Source organism: Scardinius erythrophthalmus (genome assembly GCF_964197995.2).
Source record: "Scardinius erythrophthalmus genome assembly, chromosome: 2".
In the NCBI taxonomy this organism is placed as follows: domain Eukaryota; kingdom Metazoa; phylum Chordata; class Actinopteri; order Cypriniformes; family Leuciscidae; genus Scardinius; species Scardinius erythrophthalmus.
The window spans coordinates 49,439,638-49,467,012 of NC_138222.1; the positions used below are offsets into that span (position 1 = coordinate 49,439,638).

The following is a 27,375-nucleotide window of genomic DNA, read 5'->3' on the forward strand; positions in this document are numbered from 1 at the left end:
TAACAATTTTTTTTTGTTTATAAATAAAATAAATTAAAAAGTTTATTAATTATATAATAAAATAAAATGAAAAATAAATAAATACAAAATACATCAATAAATAAGCTAGTTTAAAAGTAGTTAAATGAAATAAATAAATCTTATATCTATGATTATGTATAGCTAGTAAAATCAATTTGAAAATAATATTAAAATGAAAATAAATAAACCACATTTAAAAAAATAAAATAAATAAATCTATAGGTAGTGAAGTTAGTTTAACACAAAATAAAAAGTAATATTAAACAAAATAAAAAATCAATTAAAAATATATAAAAATAATTTGATATATATAAATATATATGGCTAGTTTAAAATTAATGATAAAATTTAAATAAACAAACACCTTATATGTATAAATAAATAAATAAGATTACACTAGTGACATGTTTGTTTGATACAATTTAAAAATAAACAAAATATTTTATAGTCAAATTTTTGTTCAACACAAAAATCCAACCACATGGTTCCTGAAGTTGCTTTGCAGTGACGCTTCAGAAATATTCCATTCAAAAAATGTATTTCTCTGCTTCTAATCCTTCATCCTTGCATCCTAAGATGGAGAAGCTATAGGATGCAAAATGAAACAGGGAAAAGAGGGTGCGCAGATAAGGAATGAAAAGCAGCCACAGCTTTCACTTCAGTCAAGTCAAGTCAAGTCAACTTTATTTATATAGCGCTTTTCACAATACAGATTGTATCAAAGCAGCTTCACAGTATTAAATAAAATAGTACATCAGTGTATGTTCTGGTGTAAAACATCCACGTTTGGTAATGCAGATCAATAGCACTGTTGAATCGATTAATCAAATTAAGTATCCCCAACTGAGCAAGCCAAAGGCAACAGTGGCAAGGAACCGAAAAACTCCATTAGGTGACCTAATGGAGAAAAAAAAACCTTGGGAGAACCCAGGCTCAGTCGGGGGCCAGTTCTCCTCTGGCGTTTATGAAGTAGAGACCGGATTTAACTGTAAGATTAAAATATTATATGAATGCCTGGCTGAAGAGATGCGTCTTTAATCTAGTTTTAAACTGGGAGAGCGAATCTGAGCAACGAACAGTATCAGGAAGGCTATTCCAGAGTTTTGGTGCTAAATGTGAAAATGCTCTCCCTCCTTTGGTGGATCTGGATATCCTAGGTATGACCAGAAGCCTCGAATTTAGTGATCTTAAAGAGCGCGATGGATTATAGGGCGATAGAAGATCCGTTAAATAAACTGGAGCTAAGCCGTTTAGGGCTTTATAAGTCAGTAGCAATACCTTGTAATTAATACGGAACTTTATAGGTAACCAATGTAGTGATGATAAAATTGGTGTTATATGGTCAAACTTTCTTGATCTAGTAAGAACTCTAGCGGCGGCATTTTGGACTAACTGTAGCTTGTTTATTGAGGATGCAGGACAACCAGCTAATAAAGCATTACAGTAATCTAGTCTCGAGGTCATGAATGCATGAACTAGCTTTTCTGCATCAGAAACAGATAGCATGTTACGTAATTTAGCAATATTTCTAAGGTGAAAAAAGGCTGTTTTTGTAACATATGAAATATGATTTTCAAAAGACAAGTTACAATCTAATATAACACCCAGGTCTTTTACTGTAGAGGATAAAGTAACAGGACACCCTACTATGTTAAAGTTGTATTGAAGGAGGTTTTGTGGGCGGTTTTTTGAACCGATAAGTATTACCTCTGTCTTATCTGGATTTAATAAAAGAAAATTGTGCGTCATCCAATCTTTTATATCTTTAACACACTCTGTCAATTTGGATAATTTAGCGTTTTCATCCGGCCGTGATGAAATATATAGTTGAGTGTCATCAGCATAACAATGGAAACTAATTCCATGTTTCCTTATAATATTTCCAAGTGGCAGCATATATATTGAGAATAATAGAGGGCCTAACACAGATCCTTGCGGCACTCCATAGTTTACTGGAGTTATGATCGATTTTTCTCCGTTTAAATAGACAAAATGGTAGCGGTCAGATAGGTATGATCTGAACCAGCTTAATGCTTGTCCTTGAACACCGGTATAGTTTTGTAGCCGATCTAAGAGTATTGTGTGATCTATAGTATCGAACGCAGCACTAAGATCAAGTAAAACTAGTATTGAGATACAGCCTTGGTCAGAAGCTAAGAGTAAATCATTTGTGATTTTAACGAGCGCAGTTTCAGTGCTATGATGCGGCCTGAACCCAGACTGAAACTTTTCATAGGTGTCATTTTCTTGCAAGAAAGAGCCCAGTTGGGCAGACACAACTTTTTCTAATATTTTGGACATAAAAGGAAGATTTGAAATGGGTCTATAATTTGCTAGGTTATTTGGGTCTAATTGTGGTTTCTTAATTAGTGGTTTTATAACTGCCAATTTAAATGTTCTTGGAACATGACCTAAAGATAAAGACGAGTTAATAATATTGAGGAGAGGCTCTTCCACTATAGGTAACACTTCTTTCAATAGTTTAGTTGGTATGGGATCTAATAAACATGTTGTTGTTTTAGAGGAAATGATAAATTTATTTAACTCTTTTTGTTCTATAGTTGTAAAGCACTGTAATTGTTCTTGCGGGGTGATAATCGAGGCTGAATTATAAGGCGCGATTGAAGATTGAACGTTTACAATTGTGGATCTGATGTTTTCTATTTTCTCAGTGAAAAAATTCATGAAATCATTACTACTAAACTGTAACGGAATATTTTGTTCAGGTGACGCTTGTTTATTTGTTAGTCTAGCCACGGTGTTAAATAAGAACCTAGGATTGTTTTGGTTATTTTCTATTAGTTTGCGGAGATGCTCAGCCCTGGCCGCTTTTAGGGCCTTTTTATAGCGTGACGTACTGTCTTTCCAAGCGATTCTAAAAACCTCTAAATTAGTTTGTTTCCATTTACGCTCTAAATTACGGGTTTCTCTCTTTAGAACACGAGTAGTATTGTTGTACCATGGTGCTTTAATTTTCTCTCTGACCTTTTTTAGTCTCATAGGTGCAACAATATCCCATTTTCCAGAGAGAACGGTGCTCATAGTGCTGGTTAGTTCGTCTAGTTCATCTGTTTGTTTAGGTTCAGGCAGCAGCTGAGACAGATCCGATAAGCAATTTGAAAAATTATCTATGGTGGATGGAAGGATTGTTCTGCCTAATCGATAACGCGGCGCAGCATGATATATTACCGGGGTACGTAATATGCAAGTTACCATGTAATGGTCAGTTACATCATCACTTTGCGGAATGATATCTATATCGGTTGGATCGGTTCCATGTGATATAATTAAATCGAGTGTATGATTAAAACGATGAGTCGGTCCGGTAACGTTTTGCTTAACCCCAAAGGAGTTTAATAAGTCTATAAACGCAGCCCCTAACGTATCATTTTGATTATCTACGTGTATGTTAAAATCTCCAACAATTAATATTTTATCGACATTGACCAATAGATCTGAGAGAAAATTTGCAAATTCTTTTAGGAAATCAGCGTAAGGCCCTGGTGGTCTATATACGGTAGCCAAGGCTAAAGATAATAGGGATGTTTTTCTATCATCTAAGAGCGTAAATTTAGTACAAGTACTTCAAATGAAATAAACTTATAACCCGTTTTCTGAGTAACATTGAGAATATCTCTATAGATAGTTGCAATACCGCCGCCACGACCAATCAGACGGGGCTCGTGCTTATAGGAGTATCCTGATGGAGTAGACTCATTTAGACCGAAATAATCATTTGGTTTAAGCCAGGTTTCAGTAAGGCAAAGTACATCTATGCTATTATCTGTGACTATTTCATTTACAATAACTGCCTTAGGTGTGAGTGATCTAATGTTTAAAAGACCTAGCTTTAGAAATTGTTTTTGTTTACTAATAGCAACATTTTCTGTTTTAATAACAATTAGATTTTTCCTAGATCCTGCAGTAGATTTATTATTTGATCGCACTAAACGAGGAATAGACACAGTTTCTATGCAATGTTCTACACTAGTATTTATATCAGTTAATTTGGTGCAGCAGAGACTATGATTTGGACTTTTGGTTACTAGTCAAAAGGTATTTAACGTTTTGGAGATGTTATCTGACAGAAGATCCGATCCGAATCTGTTTGGGTGTAAGCCATCAGCACGGTATAGCCTAGGACGCTCCCAAAACAGATTCCAATTATTTACAAAGAGCAGTTTCTGCTCATTGCACCATGACGTTAACCATTCATTTAGCGCGAATAATCTACTAAACTTGTCATGTCCTAGACGGTACGTGGGAAGCGGTCCTGACACAATGATCGTTATATCAGGCGATGTGCTGCGTACCGTATCGATCAGATACCTGAAGTCTTTCTTCAGAACTTCCGTCTGGCGCAGCCTGATGTCGTTCACTCCCGCGTGCAATACCAAAGTTCCGACGCGCTCGTTATCGTTCAGAATCTCGGGAACGCGAGCAGCGATTTCAGAAACACGAGCACCAGGAAAGCAGTGACTGTGCACCTTATTTTTACCTGATGTAGCATGGACGTGCCGAACAATGGAATCACCGATGATCACAGCATCGCGTTCTGTTTCGCGAAGAGCGGAGAAGCGGTTTTGTGTGGATAACTCGAAAACCGGGAGGGTCGGAGAGGGTCTTGGTCTAGACCTGACTCGCGTCTTCCGCTGCGGAAATATCCAGGCTTCATGGTGGCGTGTTGGAGCCGGAGTGAACGAGACCATGGCTGATCGCGACCTTGGCGCTCGGAACCGATGCCGAGTAACGCACGGAGTAGACGAGGTCGGAGTCAGCCGGTTAGTAACATTAATCTCTGATTTGTGAGCATCAGCGCGTGATGTTTCAAGAGCTAAACGCCGGTCTCTCAGCTCGGCCTGTCTCACTAAAAGGTCGTGGATCTGTTTCTCAACAGCTTCCAGCTCAGACTGTACCGCGTGCAGCTCAAATGTGTCCTCACCTGCACCAAAAGGTAGACTACTTGCATCTGATATATTCGCCATTTTAACAGATGGACAGTAAGTTAGCAACGACACTACCAGTGATGCTATCAATTAATACTAATTTCTGACAGGCGTCTTAGATATAATCCGTCTTTTAAGTGGTACCGGTGTAGAGTAGACGCACGATAGGTGAAAAATGTTTGTAAGTGAGTGTTGAGAAGACGCGTTCAGCCGTGATCCCCGGGAGTAACCTATAAGAGTATCCAGCGTAGAATCACTAACAGGCTTGAGACACGGCTGCTCAACAGTCCGCGTTGTAACTATGAGGTTTGAGCAGTAGTGCTTCTCAGTGAGGAAAAGTAGAAAATGTTTGTTGTAAGTAAGTTTAAAGAGTAAAATCAAGAATTATAAATCAAATCGATAGAGCTCCAAAGACAACAACGCGTTCAGACGCGACGCATGCGCATTCGACAACAGGAAGTATCAACTACTACCAATCACCAGTGATGGCAAAGGATATCCGCCATCTCACATTATTGCCAGTGTTAATTTGACACGTGCTGTTCAGTCAAACTGAAACTTCAGTGTGGTAAGATCACTGTAACACACAGCCTCTAGTGTTTTCTTCTTTCATCAGCATTATATCTGCCACAAGAACATCCAGGCAGACAAAATGCATAAAATAAATATGTGTTCTGAGGGATCAGCACAATTCATTAGTGCATGTGTGTGTTCGTAAAGGATTTTTATGAGGGTTTTGTCAGCAGTCTAAATGAGGTTGTGTGCACACACTTTAATGTTTGGTCACGAGCCGCTGGGCTCTTATGCTGGGCTCTAAATTTCATGCACACACACACACACACACACACACACACCGTGACGCAGGTGTGTGAGTGTGTGTGCATGAAATTTAACTGGTTTATGAAGAACTGAACTACAACGGCTAATTGTAGTCATCTCTCATTTCAAACACATTTCTTGTTTAATAAGTTATTCTACTGTATTTTCAGGCAAATTCTCGCAGCTTCAAATATTTGAAAAATTAGATTAAATTCGCTTTCATCTACCAGAAAGAGTGTTTTGAAAGTTTTCCCCTCAAAAATAAATGCAGAAAATGCAAAAGACATCTGGGCTTGTTTATGGGCAGTAGAGCGCTACATCCATCACCGATTTTCATTTGCTACAGGCAATCGGTGTCACGAACAGTGTGGAATTATATATGTGGACACTGTGTGATTATTTACGTGTGACTGGCCGTTGACACGTACCCATACTCTGGCACTCCAGGCGGCGTCAACACGGCTATCACACGACCCCTGAGTGACCCCGCCTGCTCTTGGACCTCGATAACCATGATGTCTCCTCCAAGCCTGAAACCACATAAAAACATGAGAAGTGAGCAGAGCGCTGACGCCACCGCTGTCATTTTACACTTCACAATCACACAGATAAACACAGGAGAGTTCAAATAAATAAATAAACCAGCCTGTGAATAATAAAGCATAGCTAGTTTAAAAGTAATGCAAAAAAATAAAATAATAATATACAACTTATATTTAAAAAAATATAAAGTTTCTACACTGCCCGCAGTGCCCGGCCAAAAAAAAAGAAAAAAAGTTGCAGTTTGGATTTAAATGCTTAAAAAGTCTATGATTGGATCATTATTGCAGTGCTAGAAACATATAACAGTTCTTCTAAACCTAATGGATGGAGTGTGTAGCTTTTCATTTCTTAAACAAACATCATGGCCCTATTCCAGGATGACAAAGCCAAGATTCAGATCGGACTCAAAACTGTGAAAGGATGGTTGGGCATTGAATGCATGAAGAATCAATTTCACACATGAATTGGCACCTCTATACCATAAATTCATTCATGTGCTGGAGTAGACTTTACAGAGTGCTCGACTTTCTCTCACCTCTTGATGGAAATAACATCATACATATTTTCCATCAAGAGGTGCATACATTTTTGGTCAAAATCTTGTATTGACAATGCAAGAGTCGAGCTCTCTGTAAAGTCTACTCCAGAACATCCCAAAGACTGAAATTCAAGGTCTGGACTCAGAAGTGCCAATTCATGTGTGAAAATGATTCTTCATACTCCTGTAACTGTCGTAGGCCAGTAGTCGCAGTGCATGTAAACCTCACTCCCCTGATCTCAAGAGGCGCTCTAGCCGCTGACACTAGAGTCTGCAGTCTTTAGCCTCCTTGTTAGAGCGCCCGCATCCCACGGTTTGAATCACACTCGGAGCAGCGGGTCAGTAGGAGCGGTTACACTCCCTCCCAACCATTCTTTCACAATCTGAGCCTGATGAATCTATTTGTCATCCTGGAATAAGGCCATGATGTGTCTTCCTACATTCTTGTTTAAAAAAATGAAAAGCTACACACTCCATCAATTAGGGTTAGAAGAACTGTTGCCAAACCAATAACATGCTAGAAAGACCCAAGCATAGACTCTTAAGCATTTGCCTATTTAACTCCCGCTATTGACGGAATTTTCCGGCTTTCAGTGTTTTTACTGTTTTACTGTTTCAGGTTTTTGCTTAAATTTTTTTATTTATTTTTTTGTTAATGAAACTTCAAGACTAAGTGTTGATAAAAAAAGATTTAGCTAGAATAAAACAGTTTTTTTTTGGTTTAAAAGTTGAGGATCTGTTACATATTGCATGTTCAGATATTCATATAACAAAATATTCTGGGGGCCATGACAATTTTGTGAAAATGATCAAAAATGCTGCCGGTGGCTGGCACCTTTAAAAACAAATGCTGGCAGGAAAAGAGTTAAATACAAACAGCGACTTTTTTTTGGCCGTGCAATGAATAAAACTAGTAAAATTTTTGTCAACAATATTACAATTTTTAATAAATTAACTATTTTAAAATAATCAAAAAAGTATACAAAGCTAGTTAAATTTTTTGGCGACAATAAAAAAATAAAATAAAAAAAGTGAAATGAAGGTAAGGAGGATGCACAAAAAAGGAAAAAAAAGAAGCTGCTGCCATTTTGTCCACTTCAGTGTGTCAGTGATCAGAGCGCTGATCTTACACTTCACAATCACACACATAAGCTTCTCTGTCTGTTGTTGAACAGTATCTCCCAAGCGACTAAACACATTTAAAGCCGCTAAAAGTTCATTTTTATAAACAAAATCTTCCAAGCAGCTTTTATCAAGGCTCTCAGGTGTCTTTGACCAATTGTTTTATTTTAAGACAACAAATTAATTTGTTTTAATTCTTGGAATGCACTTTTCCAGTCATTTTGTGATTCCTGGATAAAGATAGTTAACTTATAGAGCAAAAAAAGAAAAGAAAAGAAGTTATATACATATAGGCCTACACACACATAAATATATATAAATAAAAATAATAATAAAAAAAAAAAATATATATATATATATATGCCTTTTTTTTGCCTGGTTGTTCAATTTGCTTAATTAAAATGAGCTAATGCAACAGTTCACAGATCACTTGATTTTAATGCATTCAATCTGCTTACATTTGCAAAACAGACGTCTACTTAATCCATTTAAATAGGGACTGCATGAATCATTTTTGTTGGCATCAACCAACACCGTGAAAGATAATTTGTAGTTCCCTTTATAATAATGAACGTTAATTAATAATATCTGCCGATTTACTCTTTTATTGTTTTAATAAATTAACACATTGTACACTTATATTACATATTATATACATATTGTACTATAATACAATAGTGAACTAACCTAACCTAGTTTATAAGTTGCAGGAAGCTTCTTTTATAAATCAATGTCCTTATTGGGCACCTCGGTTTCCTTTGAGCACAATATGAGGCACCTGTGTGACCTGATTACACGGTGGTGTCTGGGTTAAAGAGAATAAAGTCCTGCTCAAATTATAAACCGCTGAAATTATAATGCATTGTATATTCATGAATAAAACAGAGACATTTTAATGTGCTCTTCTGAAATAACACTTCATTCTGCCCTTGATCTTGTGCTTAAGCTCTCTTTAACCAAATGTTTAATTGATGAATAACTCCAGCAGGACATGTTCTTTTATCGCTCCTGGAACAACATTTATCATAGTCTGAAACCAGAGGACAATGATCGCCCAATCACAGATCTAATTCTACACGTACGACTGCAATCATGTTGTTTTAGGCTCAAACTAAGCCCTAGGTTCAGGTGATTTGCTCAAAACAACCTGCCCCACCTAAGAAACAACGGGACTGCTAACGCTAACACAAACATTACCCCTAAAATCAGATGGCAGTGGCTGACTGAATGTTGATCCAAGAGCATGTTCAACCTCTGTAAATCAGGTTAGGCTTCAAGGATGTCTAAAATGCCTCTGTGTTTTAAAGTCAGCATGAAATACAAAATAGACGCGACCGATTTTACTACTGTACTGTAAAGTACTTCTAATTGAAACAGCTATCTGACAACAAAAGATTACGAGGTTAAAAGAATTTTATAAAAATATACATGGTCAGTTTTGAAATTCCAACTTTAACAGCAGAGATGCTGTGCTAAATGCTTGTATGTTTTGTATGTGCTCAAAGTTTGTTAGTTGTATTGTCTGATTGGGCTGCACAATTAATCAGAAAACAAAACAAGATTATGATTACATGATCAACTAGGCTAATCATGAAAAGTACTGAATAGAGCAGTATATCTACTCCAGTTGCATTTATATTTGCACCACTGTACAAAGATTTGGGGTCAGTCCAAAAAAATATGAAGCTGCACAACTGTTTTCAACATTGATAATAATAAGAAATGTCTTATTACACTGTACAATAAAGATTTATTTTTTACCATTGGTTAATGCATTAGTTATCGAGAACTAACAATGAACAATATATGTTTATTAATCTTGGTTAATTCTAGTTAATAGAAACAATTATTTATTGTTTGTTCACGTTAGTTCACAGTGCATTAACTAATATAAACACATACAACAATTGATTTTGAGAATGAATGAAAGTAATGTGAAACTGAAGTAAGAAGCTGAAAATTCTGCTTTGCATCACAGGAATAAATTACATTTGAAAATACAGTAAAATAGAAAACAGTAACATATTTCACAATTTTCTGCATTTTTTAATTAAATAAATGCAGCCTTGGTGAGCATATGAGACTTCTGACTTTTCAAAAACTCTTACTAACCCCAAACGCTTTTGATCAAATGAATGTATCCCTGGTGAATAAAACTATTAATTTATTTAATATTTGATTTTCAAAAGTCTGGCCTTGTGGCATGACAGCATCAAAATAACACACAAATAAAGTATTTTTAAATTCTATTAATCAACAATAATACCAAGGAAAATAATCTTTATTTATTTTTTGTCATAATTGTCATGATGAAGTGCTAGACGTACCTGGGAACCCAGATGGTGCTGTTGACAGGAATGATGTTTAAGGCCTTCATCTGCAGTGGTGTGTAGCTTGGATCCGCTAGTTCAGGATCTGTTGCGCTCCTGGATGGAACTGAATCCGGTGAAACTGCAACAGAAAAGGGCATACTGCTGGAGCTAGTCAAAGAGCTGAGGGGTCCCGAACTAGAGCGCTCGATGTGAGGAAGACCCGACGAGCCGCCCTGCTCCAAATCCCCGTTCTGATCCAGCTGTTCCGAGCTGAACCCGGAAGACGTCATGGAGCAGTAATCCAGCGAGTCCTGCTGGCACAAGATCTGTGTTCCTGCGTCCTCGCTGTGCGTAACCATTATCTGCACTAGTTCCAGGTTGAGCGGAAGAGACTCCTTGTCTACGTCAGGGCTCATGGGCGTCATGATGCCCGCCGGTCTCTCCACGGGGAAAACGTCACGCAGTGGATTGGTGTCGCTGCAGTTGTATGTGGCGCAGATCTGATAGCTTGCGGCGTGATACATCAGGAGTGTGTTGGTGTGATTGTCCAGACACCAGACGGCCTCTTCGCCCCAGCAGCTGGAGGACGATGCCATGGACACCACGCAGGATGGCGGAAGATACGGGTCGAGGCGGCGGATGGGTTGAAGCGTGAGACTGTCGATGACGAGCACACCAGGGCCGTTGGTGTACCACACCTCTGATCCGGTGCTCACGGGCACGATGCTTCGCACGGGGTACGGCCGCTGCCGAGGGTCCGAGTCGTCCATACTCAGAAGACGCTGGTTGATCGTGTGCGAGCAGATGTAGGTCTCTCCGTCCACTGGCATGTCATCTACCAGAGAATAAACCGCTATGAGACCATCAGACATGCCTGCAAACACCTGAGGGAGAGACTGAAAAAGAGACATAACGTAAATAAAACATTTGTAATGTAAATAACAGGTAAACATTTTCCAATATCTTTATTGCGAGTGGTTTTGTCTGATTGCACTGGCAGATTATTTCACTTATCACACGCGAAAATACTATTTGTATATATATATAATATAATATAATATAATATAATATAATATAATTGAACATAACATAATAGTAAAATTATGAAACATAAAACTTAAAAAGTTTGTAATATCTCCACCACTAACGACACCAGAACAGAAATGCAAAAATAAACACTATATTCAACTAGATTTCCAAAACACTTTGAACACTCAGTTCAAAAATCAATCAATTGTAGAGATTACTTTCCATCATTTCGAGATCACAAGTTGTCAAAAATAAAAATGCAGATGTGGAAATTCCTTTGATGCCCCACAAGCTTGAAATGCTGCATATTTCAAAACAAGATTTCTCAGCGCGTCTGTTCCATACTGATAACTAATGTACATATGGATGATCTCAACTCAATTGAAATGATCCTTTGAGTCTGATTCAAGTCATCTAGCTTTATTGTCACACACATTTTTCCTCTATACTGTAGCAACATCAGAAGTCTGCACCCACAAACATGTGCAGCTTATAGAGTAAGAAGTAAGTCATTCTGCAATTCCATTTGGTGTCACTATTTGTACAGAAATCACACTTTATCTGTAAGAATTAATTTGTTTAACATTTTAAATATACTGTGAGACATGTCAAAAACATGTCATGATGTCATACAAATATCACAAGCAACAAAAAACACGACTATCTGAACAGAATAAGAGGCCATACACACAACAAGTTTGTCTGTGCTATTTTTTAATAGCTGAGCTTTTTCTCAAGTACTTTTGTCTAATTTTCCACTTCAAATATCTAGAAGTCCCTGAAACAAGATCTACTTGGAAAGCAACAATGCATAAGATATTAGGATTTGCTTTCAGAGCTTTAATACAAGAGTTTGTTTTTTTTTGTCTTACTGCACTGGGAGATTTTCCTCTTGTACAAGTTTAAAAATAAGTAAAAATGACAGAATACACATTCAAGATTCAGTTTATGAAAACAAATCTTAAACATTTAAAACGTATATTTGAGAAGCAAAACTCTATACAATTTTTTTGCTGAAAAAAAAGTAAAAAATATTACAATACACTTTAAACATTTATACTTTTAAATATATTTAATATATTAACATAATACTTTTTGTTATAATCTAAATATAATTTAATATTATATATATATATATATATATATATATATATATTTTTTTTTTTTAGTTAATTAATTAAAGACTCATTAAGAAGTCATTTTTAGGGACAAGATTAGTAGATTGTGTATGAGAGTTAATGTGCCTATGAATGCATCATCCAATTCTGTTGTGATCTGTCAAGCTGCTTTTAACTTCTAAATGACCTAGATATCTGAGAATCTTCACAAACACACAGTCATACTAAAACCAAACAAAATCCTGTCTAACAATACAAAACATTTATTCTGTACACTCACCTAAAGGATTTTTAGGAACACCATACTAATACTGTGTTTGACCCCCTTTCGCCTTCAGAACTGCCTTAATTCTATGTGGCATTGATTCAACAAGGTGCTGAAAGCATTCTTTGGAAATGTTGGGCCATATTGATAGGATAGCATCTTGCAGTTGATGGAGATTTGTGGGATGCACATCCAGGGCACGAAGCTCCCGTTCCACCAGATCCCAAAGATGCTCTATTGGGTTGAGATCTGGTGACTGTGGGGGCCATTTTAGTACAGTGAACTCATTGTCATGTTCAAGAAACCAATTTGAGATGATTCGAGCTTTGTGACATGGTGCATTATCCTGCTGGAAGTAGCCATCAGAGGATGGGTACATGGTGGTCATAAAGGGATGGACATGGTCAGAAACAATGCTCAGGTAGGCCGTGGCATTTAAACGATGCCCAATTGGCATAAGGGGCCTAAAGTGTGCCAAGAAAACATCCCCCACACCATTACACCACCACCACCAGCCTGCACAGTGGTAACAAGGCATGATGGATCCATCAGGGTTCCCACACCTTGGTCAGCTTCAAATTCAAGGACCTTTCAAGGACTTTCCAGGTCCAATACCCTCAAATCCAAGGACTTAATGTGGGGACACATTTGTTGTTTCCAACAACAAACGTTGAGGTACCATGGTAGTTTCATGCGCGCGTGAACGTCATTGCAACGTACAACACAAAGTAGCCTACCTCATGCGGAAAAACTTAACGTATCCAGGGTTTTTCCTGGCTCAAAATGAGGCGGAGGTGGTAAAATCCTAATAAGGGGTCCATACTCTAGGGGGGTCCGGGGGCATGCCCCCCCGTAAGAAAATTTTGTACATTTTAAAGATAAATTCATTAATCTGGTGCACTTTGAGTCACCCGAATCCACTGTTAAAAATAAATAATCCACGCGCAAACCGCCGATATTCTTTGATTTAGATATCTGCATCTGATCATCACATTACAATTGTTCAAATTCTCAGTGTTAAGCATGATAATATGGTAACATCACACTGAAGTAAGCTGATTAAAAATGAACATTTATTTAAAATAAAAGTTTTTCTTTTGGTAAAATTACATTTCCTTAATAGCCTAAACAGATGCTTTACTCCCTTCAAACTTAAATTGTCAATGTTTCATTACATCACTGTTTGAAAACACTATTTTTTGTACCTTTTATAAAGGACATTTTCCCCCTAATTTTATTAAATGTATGCTCCATCTTTCATTTCAAATTCTTAAATTTGATCAATATATTAAATTAAAATAGTAAGACACTAGGCTGTTACCAATGAAATTTAATAATTGACATTGAAAAATTATAACTGTTTTAAATTAGATTATTTAAAATATTTTTGAATATACAAATAAGAAATGTTGAAAAGAATGATACTTTATGAAACTAAACTGCCAGTAGGAGGCGGCAGGCGACCGTCTTAATGAGCGAGTCATTGAGTCATTCAAACGATTCGTTCAAACGGCTGATTTATTCAGTAATGCAACAAGTGTTGCTGTGAGATGCGCGATGGTGCATGATCTTTGTTTGGAACTATTTTCGCTGCTGAAACAGAACAAAAACAGTCATTGCGTCTAAAATGTAAGTGACTTAATTTTAACTATTTGTTTATTGAACTGTTATGAAATCAGTCTCGGTTTCAATCTTGATGGCATTCAGGAAAACATCTCTCTGGTCGTGTGTAGCCTAGGCTAGCCTATATATTGTTTCTTAATAGTGTTATAAATAACTGTGCGAGCCTCAACAGCGCAACATTGTTACCGTCAGTAGGTTAGGTAGTAGGCCTATATTATTATCAACTATAGGCTATCAATCGCCACTTACATTAAATTAAATAAAACAGAATCATCCTCACGTTTTCGGTGATTCCCTAGTTATTTTGTATTTTTATACTAAAAATTGTTTTAATCAGGGCATTTGTCTGGTCGGGCAAATAGTAGGCCTACAATTCTCTCTCACTTTCCCTTTCAAAAAAAGAAAAAAAAAAATACACGTGTCCCGGACAAGCATTATTGTCGAGCCCTGATATGTTTTCCCTTAAGAGAATTACGTTGTTGAAAACGAAAGTAAAAGAGTCACGCACGTTCATTGCATTTTACCGTGATGAGAGTTCCGTGTTTTTATTAAACTCAACACATTAATGATTTATCTGTCATCCACCTTCGATTAAGTGGAATGGAATGTTTGTATTACTTGGCCCGCCCGACCCGCGGATTAGCCGCGATCCGCGCAGCACTATACGTTTTGAGAATGGACAAGTGGTAACAGCGACAGAACCATTACGGTGGAAAAAGTGTATCTGACCATGTATCTGACCATCGAAATAAATTCAAGCTCTTTCAAGGACCTGTCTCTCTGTATGTTTATTTTCAAAAACTTTCCAGGGCCTTGAAAACATTTTTTCAGATTCACAAACTTTCAAGGATTTCAAGGACCCGTGGGAAACCTGATCCATGTTCTCATTCTGTTTACGCCAAATTCTGACTCTACCATCTGAATGTCTCAACAGAAATCGAGACTCATCAGACCAGGCAACATTTTTCCAGTCTTCAACTGTCCAATTTTGGTGAGCTCGTGCAAATTGTAGCCTCTTTTTCCTATTTGTAGTGGAGATGAGTGGTACCCGGTGGGGTCTTCTGCTGTTGTAGCCCATCCGCCTCAAGGTTGTGCGTGTTGTGGCTTCACAAATGCTTTGCTGCATACCTCGGTTGTAACGAGTGGTTATTTCAGTCAAAGTTGCTCTTCTATCAGCTTGAATCAGTCGGCCCATTCTCCTCTGACCTCTAGCATCAACCAGGCATTTTCGCCCACAGGACTGCCGCATACTGGATGTTTTTCCCTTTTCACACCATTCTTTGTAAACCCTAGAAATGGTTGTGCATGAAAATCCCAGTAACTGAGCAGATTGTGAAATACTCAGACCGGCCCGTCTGGCACCAACAACCATGCCACGCTCAAAATTGCTTAAATCACCTTTCTTTCCCATTCTGACATTCAGTTTGGAGTTCAGGAGATTGTCTTGACCAGGACCACACCCCTAAATGCATTGAAGCAACTGCCATGTAATTGGTTGATTAGATAATTGCATTAATGAGAAATTGAACAGGTGTTCCTAATAATCCTTTAGGTGAGTGTATATTTTAGTTCACCTTCACATGCATTTTTTCGTCCAAGTCCCATATCAAAAAGTGTTTCCTCCCTAAAACCGCCCTGACAGCCCCAAACCAGCAGCAAATGAATGGCGGGAACCGAGGGCACTTCAAAAAGAGTGAGGCTCAAATAAAAATGTTTGGAGAAGCGACGAGGACTGAATATGTCATTAGGACGTCTGCTGAAGAGAGGGAGAGTGGGAACACCTGGACGCCAGCTACTTCAAAAGCGAGACGAATAACACACACACACACACACACACACACACACACACACACACACACACACACACACACACACACACACACACACACACATACACACACACACACACTTACAGAACACCTCCCTGCCAGCCAAAAATAGCAGATATTACTTTTCTGTCATGTTGAGATAAAAAATAATAACTGCATATATGTATACTGTATAATGTACGTAAACAGTTTTCCTTTTACTTTGGATGTCTAAACCAAGAAAACAAAACAAGCAAAAAACATGATAACAGAAGCGTAGTTTACATGACAATGACTGCAAGTCGGGGCACTGACCTCTTTCCTGGCGGGCAGTAAAAAGAGACAGGTTACCACAGCCGGACAGGAGAGCAGTTTCTGCGGGTGACTCAAGGGACACATCTCTTTCAGGCTGTAGATAAAGACTTCCTGTTCCTGAAGAAACATCAACAAGGTATCAAGATAACCATCTCCATTCATCTGCTGTGCTCACTTACAAATAGGGTTGGGAATCGAGAAATGCTTTTTTTTTCAACACAAAATACTGGGACCAAATGAAATTCATGATATTTGGGTTCACCGGTGGTTCTGGATCAACAGTCTTCCACCGAATAAAACCACAGATATCATCTGTACATGCTGCCATTGTGCTGCATTAAAATCTATGTGTCTTTTCTTGCTAAACTGTATGTGCTATTTCAAATGGTTTCTGAGTAAAGATGGTGGTTGCAGTATAAAGATGGCTTTAGAACTTTTCTGTTTTTCCCGTAATCCAATTACTGTACATTCTTTCTTCCTCAAAATTACTAAAATAATGGTTGAGGCACTACATTTTTTTAAAACTGAAATCAGAATAAGAACCAAAATTAACACCATAATTACAAAGTGCTTTCTGAAGATGTATTCTTACACTTCAATGCTTGAGAAAAACTAGTCAGTCAAACTTAAAACAGTAAAACAAAATGAACTAAATTAAAAGGACAATGTTTTTATGTTGAAATACTTAAACACTTATTTTGGGCTCTATCAGAAGTATCAAATACACTACAGTTCAAAAGTTTTTCAATGTTTTAGTTAATGTTTTGTTCTCTTGTGCTCACCAAGGCAGCTTTTGTTTGATTAAAGATACATTAAAAACAGTCATGTGAAATATTATTATAGTTTAAAATAGCTATCTTCTGTTTGAATGCATTTTAAAATGTGATTTATTCCTATGATGCAAAGCTGAATTTTCAGCATCATTACTCTAATCTTCAGTGTCACATGATCCTTCAGAAATATCGTGATTTGCTACAAGAAACATTTCTTCTTATACAAATTATTTTAATTTTTGAAAACAGCAGTAATGCTTAATATTTATGTAGAAACTGTGATACGTTTATTTCAGTGTTCTTTGATGAATAGAAAGTTCAAACAGCATTTATTTGAAATAGAAATCTTTTGTAACATAAATATTAATATTTAAAAATGAATATAATGCTTTCTGAGTAAAATCTTAGCCTACAGGCATTAAAAACAAGGCAGTGTCAACTAATAGTGTGAGTTTGAGGCAGAGGAATCTATTTAGGAAACCTGTTTGAAAACAGTCATTATGTTTGCTATCCTGCTAGTGGTGAAGAAATCACAAACCAAACTTGAGCAACAAACATTAATTACAACACATCTCCTTCACTGTGAGAGCCTGAGGACACTGTATATCCATTATTGCTGTTGCCTTGGTAACATTTCTGCACTGTTGAACAGAATGCAGCGACTGACAGCGAGCCGCGCCATGTTTCCCAGAGGCTCACCTCAGTGGCGGTCCACAGGGTGTTCTCCATCTTTATTTGGCAGCTCAGACGTGTTCCCGGGCATGACATCCGTTTTACCTCCACCTGCCCCTTGGCCAAGTTTACAACAGTGTAGTTCCTGTAAGACGCACACACACACACACACACACACACACACACACACACACACACACACACACACACACACACACACACACACACACACACACACACACACACACACACACACACACACACACACACACACACACACACACACACACACACACACACACACACCAGATATAAAATCCACATTAAGAAAATGCGAGTGGTGATTTTCTTGGATGGTTACTATGCAGTTTCTATATTTTGAATTAGATAGTTTTTTATATTTTCTGTTTTCACTTTCATTTTAGTTATAGTAATAGTTATTAGTAATAACTAGTAATTAGTAATAATTAGTAATTAGTAACAGTAATTAGTTATAGTAATTTGTTGTGTGTTTTAAATAGGTTTATAGTTTTTAATCATTTTTATTTATTAGTTTTACCTTGGTTCGGGGTGGTTGACAGGTGATTACTTACTCAATTCAGTTTGAGTATGCGCACAAGTCTCTGTGTTATTCCTTTATATTCACATTTCCATGACTGTTTGATGACTTAAATAATTTTCTTTAAGGTCTGGAAATATTAATTTTAAAACTTGATATTTTACACAGCAATAATGATGCTTGACGCCACTAATAAACATAACTCAAGTCCTGGCTGTTATGTTCCGAGTAGTTCTTTTTTACGGACATACATGTTACAAAGCCAAAATGAGTTTAATGCACGGTTTGATTTATGAGCACTCTTTAATCTAAACATTTATAATACATTATACTATTATGCGGGTGCAGAGCTCTCAGCAGCGTGGGGGCGTTGTGCAGTTTTAGATCAGTCAGTTGATTCATTACTTGATCAGCCGAGTCATTTATCTGACTGCGCACTGTGACAGGACCCAAATGATTAAATCTGTCAGAACACACTCCATAATTTAACAATGGACGCTTCTGATCCAAATACCCTAGCAAGTTGTTTATTTTTATTTTTCGCTTATGAAGCCGCAATAATCTAATTGGCAATGTCAAACTTGGACAAATAAAGGCTGCTGTGACAAAGTGAATAAGGCCAAGCTCAAGCTAATGTACTTAAAATATAATTTACAGAATATTGCTGGTATCCAGTGATCAAGGGGGGCATTAGATCTCATATCCCACATGGAGTTTTTACTGCCTGGTTTGTGCCAATTATTTGATGTCTTGTTGTCTTCCCTGCTGAAAAGAAAATACCTCCAACTGGTTTGCTGGTTTTAGCTGGTCTCCCAGCCTGGTCAGACTGGCCTGTTACCAGTTTTTAGAGGGCTTTTCTTCTAAACACCAGCTTGGCCAGGATGGACCAACTTAAAGTCCAGAAAAACTAATTAGGTGTCCCAGTCTGGTCTTTTGGCCTGTTTTAGGACAGTTTATTTGCACTTTTTAGTTGGTCAAACTGGGAGACCATGTGGCTGCCCAGCTTGGCCAAGATGAGAGACCAACTTAAACCAGTTGAGACCATCTAAACCAGCTCAGCAGGGTTTCCACTCTTTTTCTAAATGAATTTCCATGACTGTTACAGTTTTTGGTAGATTACAGGATTATTGCTATCTACACAAACAGCTAAAAAGATACATTTCTACCCAATGAAATATTACAGAGCAGAGCAAACTCGACATTCAAAAGTTTGGGGTTGTTTTTGAAAAAAATCTATTATACTCACCAAATCTGAATTTATTTGTTTTGTGGAAATCATGATACGTTTCATCAGGATTTTTCGAATACTGATAAATAGAAAGTCCAAAAGAACAATTTATTTCAAATATAAACTCTTTGTTACATTATCAATATTTTACTGTCACTTTGATTTATTTTTAATCAACTTTTGAAATTGATTGTATGTAATGAATAATACATTATGTAATTATATTTTACTATTTCCTTGAAAATTCACAATTTACTTGGTAAACAGAATTTTAAAATCTCCTGATATTGTTTCCAGCTGTTTTTTTAACCATCTCAAAGCATACTGTCTGTATTTGTAAGCACTCACGCCCATGTTTAGAGTAGGGCACTAGGTAGGTAGGAGTCACGGCCTAATATGACGATTAACGCAAGACAAAGCCTTCATTGTTCTGCCCGCAATGAGGTATTGAAGGAACCTCCAATGCGACTACAGCGGCTCCATTTGGCATGATGACGGGCACAGATGGTAATTGCAAACACCTGCGCTGCAAGATAAAAGTGAAGCCTTTCGTCTAAGTGTTTTGTAGAAAGATCCAATGCTCACAAACAAAGCAGCCAATGATCAGATGAGGCCAGCTGTAGATGGCAGGGCATTTATCAGCCTGTTAGGCCGTCATGCATAATAAGAAGTTCATATATATATATATATATATATATATATATATATATATATATATATATATATATATATATATATATATATATATATATATATATATACACACATGTTCATGAATATTAAAATGAGTCATTTTTTGAAAGGAGGCTTGAGAGCGTCAAGGGAAGCTGGAAAATGAGATTCCTGAATGATTTTAATGAGGGTGTTTATATGAGTGAGCAAGAGGTCTGAAGGAGAGCAATTGGCGGTAAATAGAATAACGGGTGAGCATTTAAATGAGGGAAATGGAGTGAAAGGGTTGATTATGGGCTGGTATGGGGGCTTGTAATATTCAAAAATATTACTGATCTGCCTGTACTGATGCTGTTGTATGAGAACTGAACTGAGCCGGAGCGATGATATAATATTTTTTGCAGAACTGCTTTACAGACGAAATGAACTAATTTAATAATTGATTTTTTTCAACTTTAACGAGGGCCATTTCTGTAAAGTGCAAACCTGTTCTTTGAGATTTCATTTTCTTTGGCCTTTCTGTCTCATTACTTAATACCTGCTCCAAAACCTAGTGAGCTGCATACATAGGCAGCATTTTAAAGCAGCACTCAGTAGCTTCGGGATTTCTTCGCTGTATTCTCGCTTTTTGCTCGCAGGTTTCTCTCTAGAGCTCCCCCCACAGCTTCGGAATAGATATTTGACAACACTGTTGTAAAAACTCGTTGGTGATTCTCAGACACCAGAGGCTAGTAGATCAACGACATCAAAGCAGATGGGACATTCTTTAAAACGTCTTCTTCATTCGGGTTCGGACAGCGTGAGGGAGCGCAATAATGACAGCATTTTAGCAGATTTCTTTTGGCCGTAAAGCAATTGTTTACATCGCGAGACCTGATATCATGCGAGACTTCCTGACGCGGCGGCCAGCGGCCCGCCGGCTCAAAGTTGCAAGTGCGTATTTTCCGCTCACGGGCACCAGGGGGGTGCGAAACGACCACCATTCAACCCGAAATAAGTAATATAACCATCCAATGACTCCGAAGCTGTTCAGTTAAGGTAAAAAAAGTTACTTAGTTCACCTTTAAGGCATCATAGGAGCACTAATGACACGAAAGCTGTTCCAAAACCCTCATGTTTTGGCTAAATTCCCAGGTGCATCCATAACGGAGAAGGTAATCCTATCATACAATGTGATGTATACAACAATCATTCAACTTTTACAAATATTTTCATTAATTGAAATAAAGCAGAAATAAAATAAACTTAAAAATAAAACAAACAAACAAACTTGTTGCCTTGGCAACTAACTGAATTAAAATAAGTTTAAGTACTGAAATTACTGAAAACTAAAATATAAATAACTGAATAAAGCTAAATAGAAATATAAAAAACACCACAATACATTAACTAAAGCTAAAATTGTAAATATAAAAATAAAAGCTAAATAAAAATATTAATAAATACTACAATATTACATAAATAATACTACACTGGGATGAAGTTAGAGAAATGTAAATTAACTATATTAAATATACTTAAGACTCATTCATTAACAACCTAGAATAGAATGTTCAATGTAATTAAAAATATATAAATAAATTCATACTCAGCAGCATAACTTTGTTTAAAAAGTGGGTGGGACAGGAGCGGGAGAAACAATAACATTACAATGTCCAGAAATCAATTTCAATAGTACATTGAGTTTAATTTAATCGACATAAAATTCATGTTTAACGTTATAGTTTCATCCTTACATCTACTATAATACAATATTGTTAGAGATTCTTCACATCAGTGAATAAATGCATTAATTTACATAGAACGCTCCTATACCATAATGGTCTGTAGAACTTTTGTAGAACTCCGTAGGTTCTAATCCACTCTTGTATAGTTTTTTTCCCCATTAAAAGCCAAAGAGGTTAATCAGTGATTGTATATCAAGAGGATGGACATGTTTGTGTGCATTTTGTTATTTCACCAGAACGAATAGTCTCCACAACGGCGTTGGGCGAAAGATTGAAGCGCACGTCTGTGTGAAGTGCACAAGCGCAAAGAGAGCACAGTTGTCTTCCGCCACTGATAACAGCGATAACGAACGCTCAGCATGATTAAAAAACAAACAAACAACACATTCCAGTGGCAGATCGCTTCTTTAACAAACTAAATGAATGCTGTTAGTCAACTGGAAATGTTTCAGTCATTGCCAGTAGTTTAACAGCATATTGACTCTGAACTCTTTTAAAATAAGCTGAAACTGCCTATTTAGAGCATGCCAAATCAGCAATCTAGGACCTTATATTTCATTTAGGATGCTGCCTTAGAAGACAGCTTTGTAGGCAGTAGACACAGGATGTCAGCTTATCAGGTTTTGGAACAGAGCCACAAAATCTAAAATTGCAAACACTTCACATATGCACAAACCTTAATGATACCAGCACAATCTGACAAGGAATGCCAAGTGAAAATGTAAGAAAGGCATGTTTTCATGCTTCTATTCCCAAGAACGCACCTGTCGTCTTTGTCTCCATCCCAGAATACGGCGTTGTGGCCCTGCAGCGGCGATAAGAAGAGCTGACTGTGTTCCTGGCAGGACAGCAGGTACCTGAGACAAGCAAAACTGGGATCCTGCATCTGTCTCATGAGAGGAGCGGCCAGGGGACGCTAAAGCCACAGGAGGACAGGACATTATTAGATATAGTACATGCCTTATTTCACAACATCTGCAGGTTAAAATGTGCCTACATGACTATTTTTGCCTCAGGTGTATGTGAAGAACTAAGACAATAACCATTATGACATACTGTATAATACCATTCAAAAGTTTGGGGTTGGTAAAATGTTTTAATGTTTTTGAAAAGTATTTTATACTTACCAAAGCTGCATTTATTTGATCAAAAATACAGTAAAACAGTTATATTGAGAAATATAATTACAAGTTAAAATAACTGTTTTCTATTTGAATATATTTGATAAGTAAATTCATTGCCATGTAAACCTGTGAATTTAATGAATCATTGCTAAATGAAAATATTATTTTAAATTAAATAAATTAAAATTCCATTTGAAAAATGTATCTTCAATAATATAACTTTTTTTCCCCCAAATAAAAATGCAATATTCAACTTTTTATTTATCTACATAAACAGATTTATTTATTTATCACAAGCTAACTAAATTAATTAATGACATTATCCCAAGCCAAAATTACTGGTTGGAAGTATTTTTCTCTATGCAATCAACTTAATATTATGAGGCATTCACACTGACAGCATCTTTAAAGAAGACCTATTATGCTTTTTTGGATAATACCTTACAAGTAGTGTGTATGTTTAAACTTAGTAGTTTATTATTTATTACCATTTATAAACGTAAAAGGTCAGTGCACGATAAATAAGAAATGACTTTCAAAAAGAAAAACGTTCCTGAACTCCCTGAAACTAGTCGTCAGTAACTTTAGTCTTTCTTCCATGCTAGCCTATGGTCTTATTTGGCTGCCCGCACACAACATCTACTTTGATACGCCCTTAAACACTACAGTAGCAGCTGAGACCTGGAAGAGTTTAGTTTGTGTTGTCAAAACGTTGAGAAGAAGATGTTATCTGCGCTGTGAAAGCAAATCTACTATGCATGCACTTCCAAAGGGTGAGGACTCTGGCTCAAATTCATACTGTAAAAAAACGACTATTTGTTTCCGCGTTATAAGCGGTAGACCAGTCACATCAGACTGGGCCATCTGACCAATCAGAGTAGAGTAGGCTCTTGGAAAGTAGGGGCTTAGAGAAACTGAATCCCTTATTGAACCATTTCAGACACTGTGAGAAAAGAGCTGATGCTGCAATATTTATTATGAGAAAATAAATTGTTTTTTGAACTTGAACGCAACTCGCAAGTAAACCTATTGTGCGAGACCTCCAAAACAAAATGAGTAACCTTTAAAATAGCATTATAGGGGCACTTTAAAGGGCACCTATTATGCAAAATTCACCTTTACATGGTGTAAAGGCAGTGTGTGTACACAACCACCCTGTAATAATAAAAATCAGCTCAGTGCTTTTTTTTTTTAAATTCCCATAAATAATAAGCAATGTCTCAGAACAAGCCGTTTTCAGATTCTGGGCAAAGTGACGTAGATTTGCACAAGCCCCTCCCACAACTGTTGACTGACACTACCGTATTAGCATAGACCTGCACTGAGTGAGCTAAACACAGTCCGCTATTGTTTCAATGATGCAGCAGCCTTAAACAATAATGTCTTCTAAGCGAATGAGATGTTTTGTTATAAGATGTAAGAATGAACATAGCAGTCGTCATTTCCTCTCGTTGTTACTCGAGGATGGATCTGTACCAACTGTTTGTGATTCAGCTTACAGTCTCCGGTGCAACAGGCCTAACGTTACTGGTCACGGCAGTAATGAAAGGGAAAGCGTGCACTTTATTACAGTTCATTGAGTTGTTTTGCGGATGTAAAGTTGACCAGTTTATTAAGCACCCCCTGAAAAGGTGTGTATATATTTGTTTACTGTTAATTGTAACAAGTGTTTTGTGTAATTTGCTGTGTGTGTTGATGATAATGAAAGGGAGAGAGAGAGTTTATGGATAAGACTTTAATGCGCACTTCTTATACTGTGTTTATTCAGCTTTTACTGTGATTTTCTGGAGTAAAACTGACGCTTCATCTTTTGTGTGATGAACAATAAACTTCAGAAAACTCATCAGTATATTATTGGCCATCATTCGGACGGGGTCCGCTACAGCAGGATTGTATTAATAGTGAATAAAAGCAGATGACAAGTTATAACCGTAATTAAACTAAACTATACCTGTTCTATCTCCATACAGCATATATTCTCTGGCTCTGTGGGCATTATTGTCCGACTCCAGGTCGAAATGAAGATCGCTACTGAGAGTTTCTGTTTTGATATTATCATTCTGTGAGATGAGATTGTCCTGACACTGAGTGTGAGCTCTTGAAGCTCCGCCCTCTGTGCCGGCAACAGCAGCTCATTTGCATTTAAAGGGATACACACTAAAACGGCGCATTTTTCTCAGCCCCAAAAAGTGACAATTTAAACATGCTGTAAAAAATTATATATTGGGTATTTTGAGCTAAAACTTCACATAAATACTCTGCGGACATCAGAGACTTATTTTACATCTTGTGAAAAGGGGCATAATAGGTGCCCTTTAAGAAAAGACAGAACTACGATGTACCTTCTCTGGTTTGGTGTCCCAGCACTCCTGCATCAACGCCTGCAGACAGTGAAACTGCACCTCCTCTGGGGTGCCCAGCGCTGGTCTGAGTCCTTTAGATAGTTTCTTAGCGATCTGGAGTTGATGTTGACCCATGCATGGTCTGCGGCCGGACAAGAGCTCATATAGAACCATGCCGTATGAGAACATATCCACCTGAATCACAGATGACAACAGTCATTTAAAAGCAATCCACAGTAATGTTGTTAAACAGTCTCAGGTGGCCCATGGTCCATTTACAGACAATTTGCTCCATGCAATTCCCATTTTGCAGGGAAGGTAACTACATCTCCACAAGCCGAACTGTATATTTCACTTTACTTTCTGGCTGTGAAATAATCTGATAAATGAAAACAATAATAAACATCTGGGCTCGCTCCTGTCCAGTACATTTTTTCAGTAAACAAGACTTAATACCCTAAGTTATTTTGTTTCTCAAGTAAATGTATCTTGGTTTCAGAACGTTTAGATATTTGTATTGGAAAATCATTTTTTGCAGTGTAAGTGTGAGTATTCCTGCCCAGAACAAATGCGGTGCCCAGTGGTAAAACGCGAGACTAGAAGGGAGGAGAGATGGAAAAGAAAAGGATGAGTTCACAAAAGGAAGAATGAAGTCATCATTACTGACACAGCAGCATGTACGTCATGCACTCCTGGGGTTGATTCGACAGATGCTCTGGAGACGGTGACATATTTTTATTAAACGTCTTTCTAAGTCAGTTCTATAAATGGACATGAGCTTTGATGAGAGCCGTGTCAATCCTGGACCTTATTTTTAGAGCGCTCTGGTTTGCCAACACAAAGGAAAAAGGCATGCTTCCACATTTCACTTCAGTTTCGGGAGCCTGAAATGACATCACAGAGCAGGCATGTGAAAGAGCAGGAAATAGTTTGTAGTTGACACACACACACATACACACAAACGGCGGATCTACAGAGACTATTTTCTCTCAATCTTGAGTGCAGATATCTCACGTTAAAAGGCTATTACGGTAATGATTTGATTAGCAATTACATTAATCATTGATCAATTAAAATGCCTCTTAGGAGACTTTAATCTAAAGATCAAGCTGTCAATCACAGAGTGAGACAGAAGAAACACCACTGAATGATTCCTGTTGGTTTATACTCAAGGGAACCTATGTGACCTTTCTTCCATGAAACACAATGGGGTCCAAAAGTCTGAGATCACAAAAAAGGCTTCTGATTAGCATTTCAATTTTGTCCTCTTTTCAAAGAGCATAAAAAACAAGAAACAGAACAAAATGTAAAAATGTAAAGGTCACCAAAATAAGGTCCTCAAAAATAAAATAAAAATTCCCAGTTCTTCATTATTATATAAGCTTAATTTCCTCCAGTATGATGAAATTTTATCAGTATAGTGATTTAATGAAAAGGTCATTGTTTCAGTTTTAGTGAAAATTGTCATTTGTGGGGGATTTTAATATTTATCTTGTGTGTCTTCCTTGAGCCATTTTCCTAGTTAGTGCTTTTCTATTGGCTGCAAGTAATTTATAAAAAATATCTATAAATCTGTCTTTCCTTGTTATTTTTGTAGAAGAAATGCCCAAATACATTTCTAATTATATATAAAAAAAAAAATTTCACATTAAAAAGGGCCAGATATACTAACAGCTTGCTATGGCACAAACCCTCTTTCGGCCTTAAAAATCTACTGTCAGGATTTGCTAAAGACACGCAGTGAAAAATTTGCACTGAAAAGGCGTGGGCACAGTTCTTTTTGCAGCTTGCATATGAATTTGTAGGAGTTTCCTTTTCC

The 27,375-nt window shown here is 37.1% G+C and overlaps 2 protein-coding genes across 2 annotated transcripts in view; both read right to left on the minus strand.

Annotated features, from left to right (window-relative positions):
• The window catches only part of LOC308687382 (uncharacterized protein), a 439,906-nt gene that overhangs the window by 30,925 nt on the left and 381,606 nt on the right, over positions 1 to 27,375 (minus strand). The gene's annotated exons all lie outside the window — the stretch shown is intronic.
• lrrk1 (leucine-rich repeat kinase 1) overlaps positions 1 to 27,375 on the minus strand; it is a 102,562-nt gene that overhangs the window by 2,473 nt on the left and 72,714 nt on the right. The window contains exons 28-33 of the mRNA XM_081393904.1: positions 25,557 to 25,751; positions 22,855 to 23,006; positions 17,932 to 18,049; positions 16,460 to 16,576; positions 10,317 to 11,197; positions 6,215 to 6,316 (exon numbers count right to left, since the gene is read on the minus strand). Of these exons, the coding sequence (XP_081250030.1) occupies positions 6,215 to 6,316; positions 10,317 to 11,197; positions 16,460 to 16,576; positions 17,932 to 18,049; positions 22,855 to 23,006; positions 25,557 to 25,751 (1,565 nt within the window). The remainder of the gene's footprint in view (positions 1 to 6,214; positions 6,317 to 10,316; positions 11,198 to 16,459; positions 16,577 to 17,931; positions 18,050 to 22,854; positions 23,007 to 25,556; positions 25,752 to 27,375) is intronic.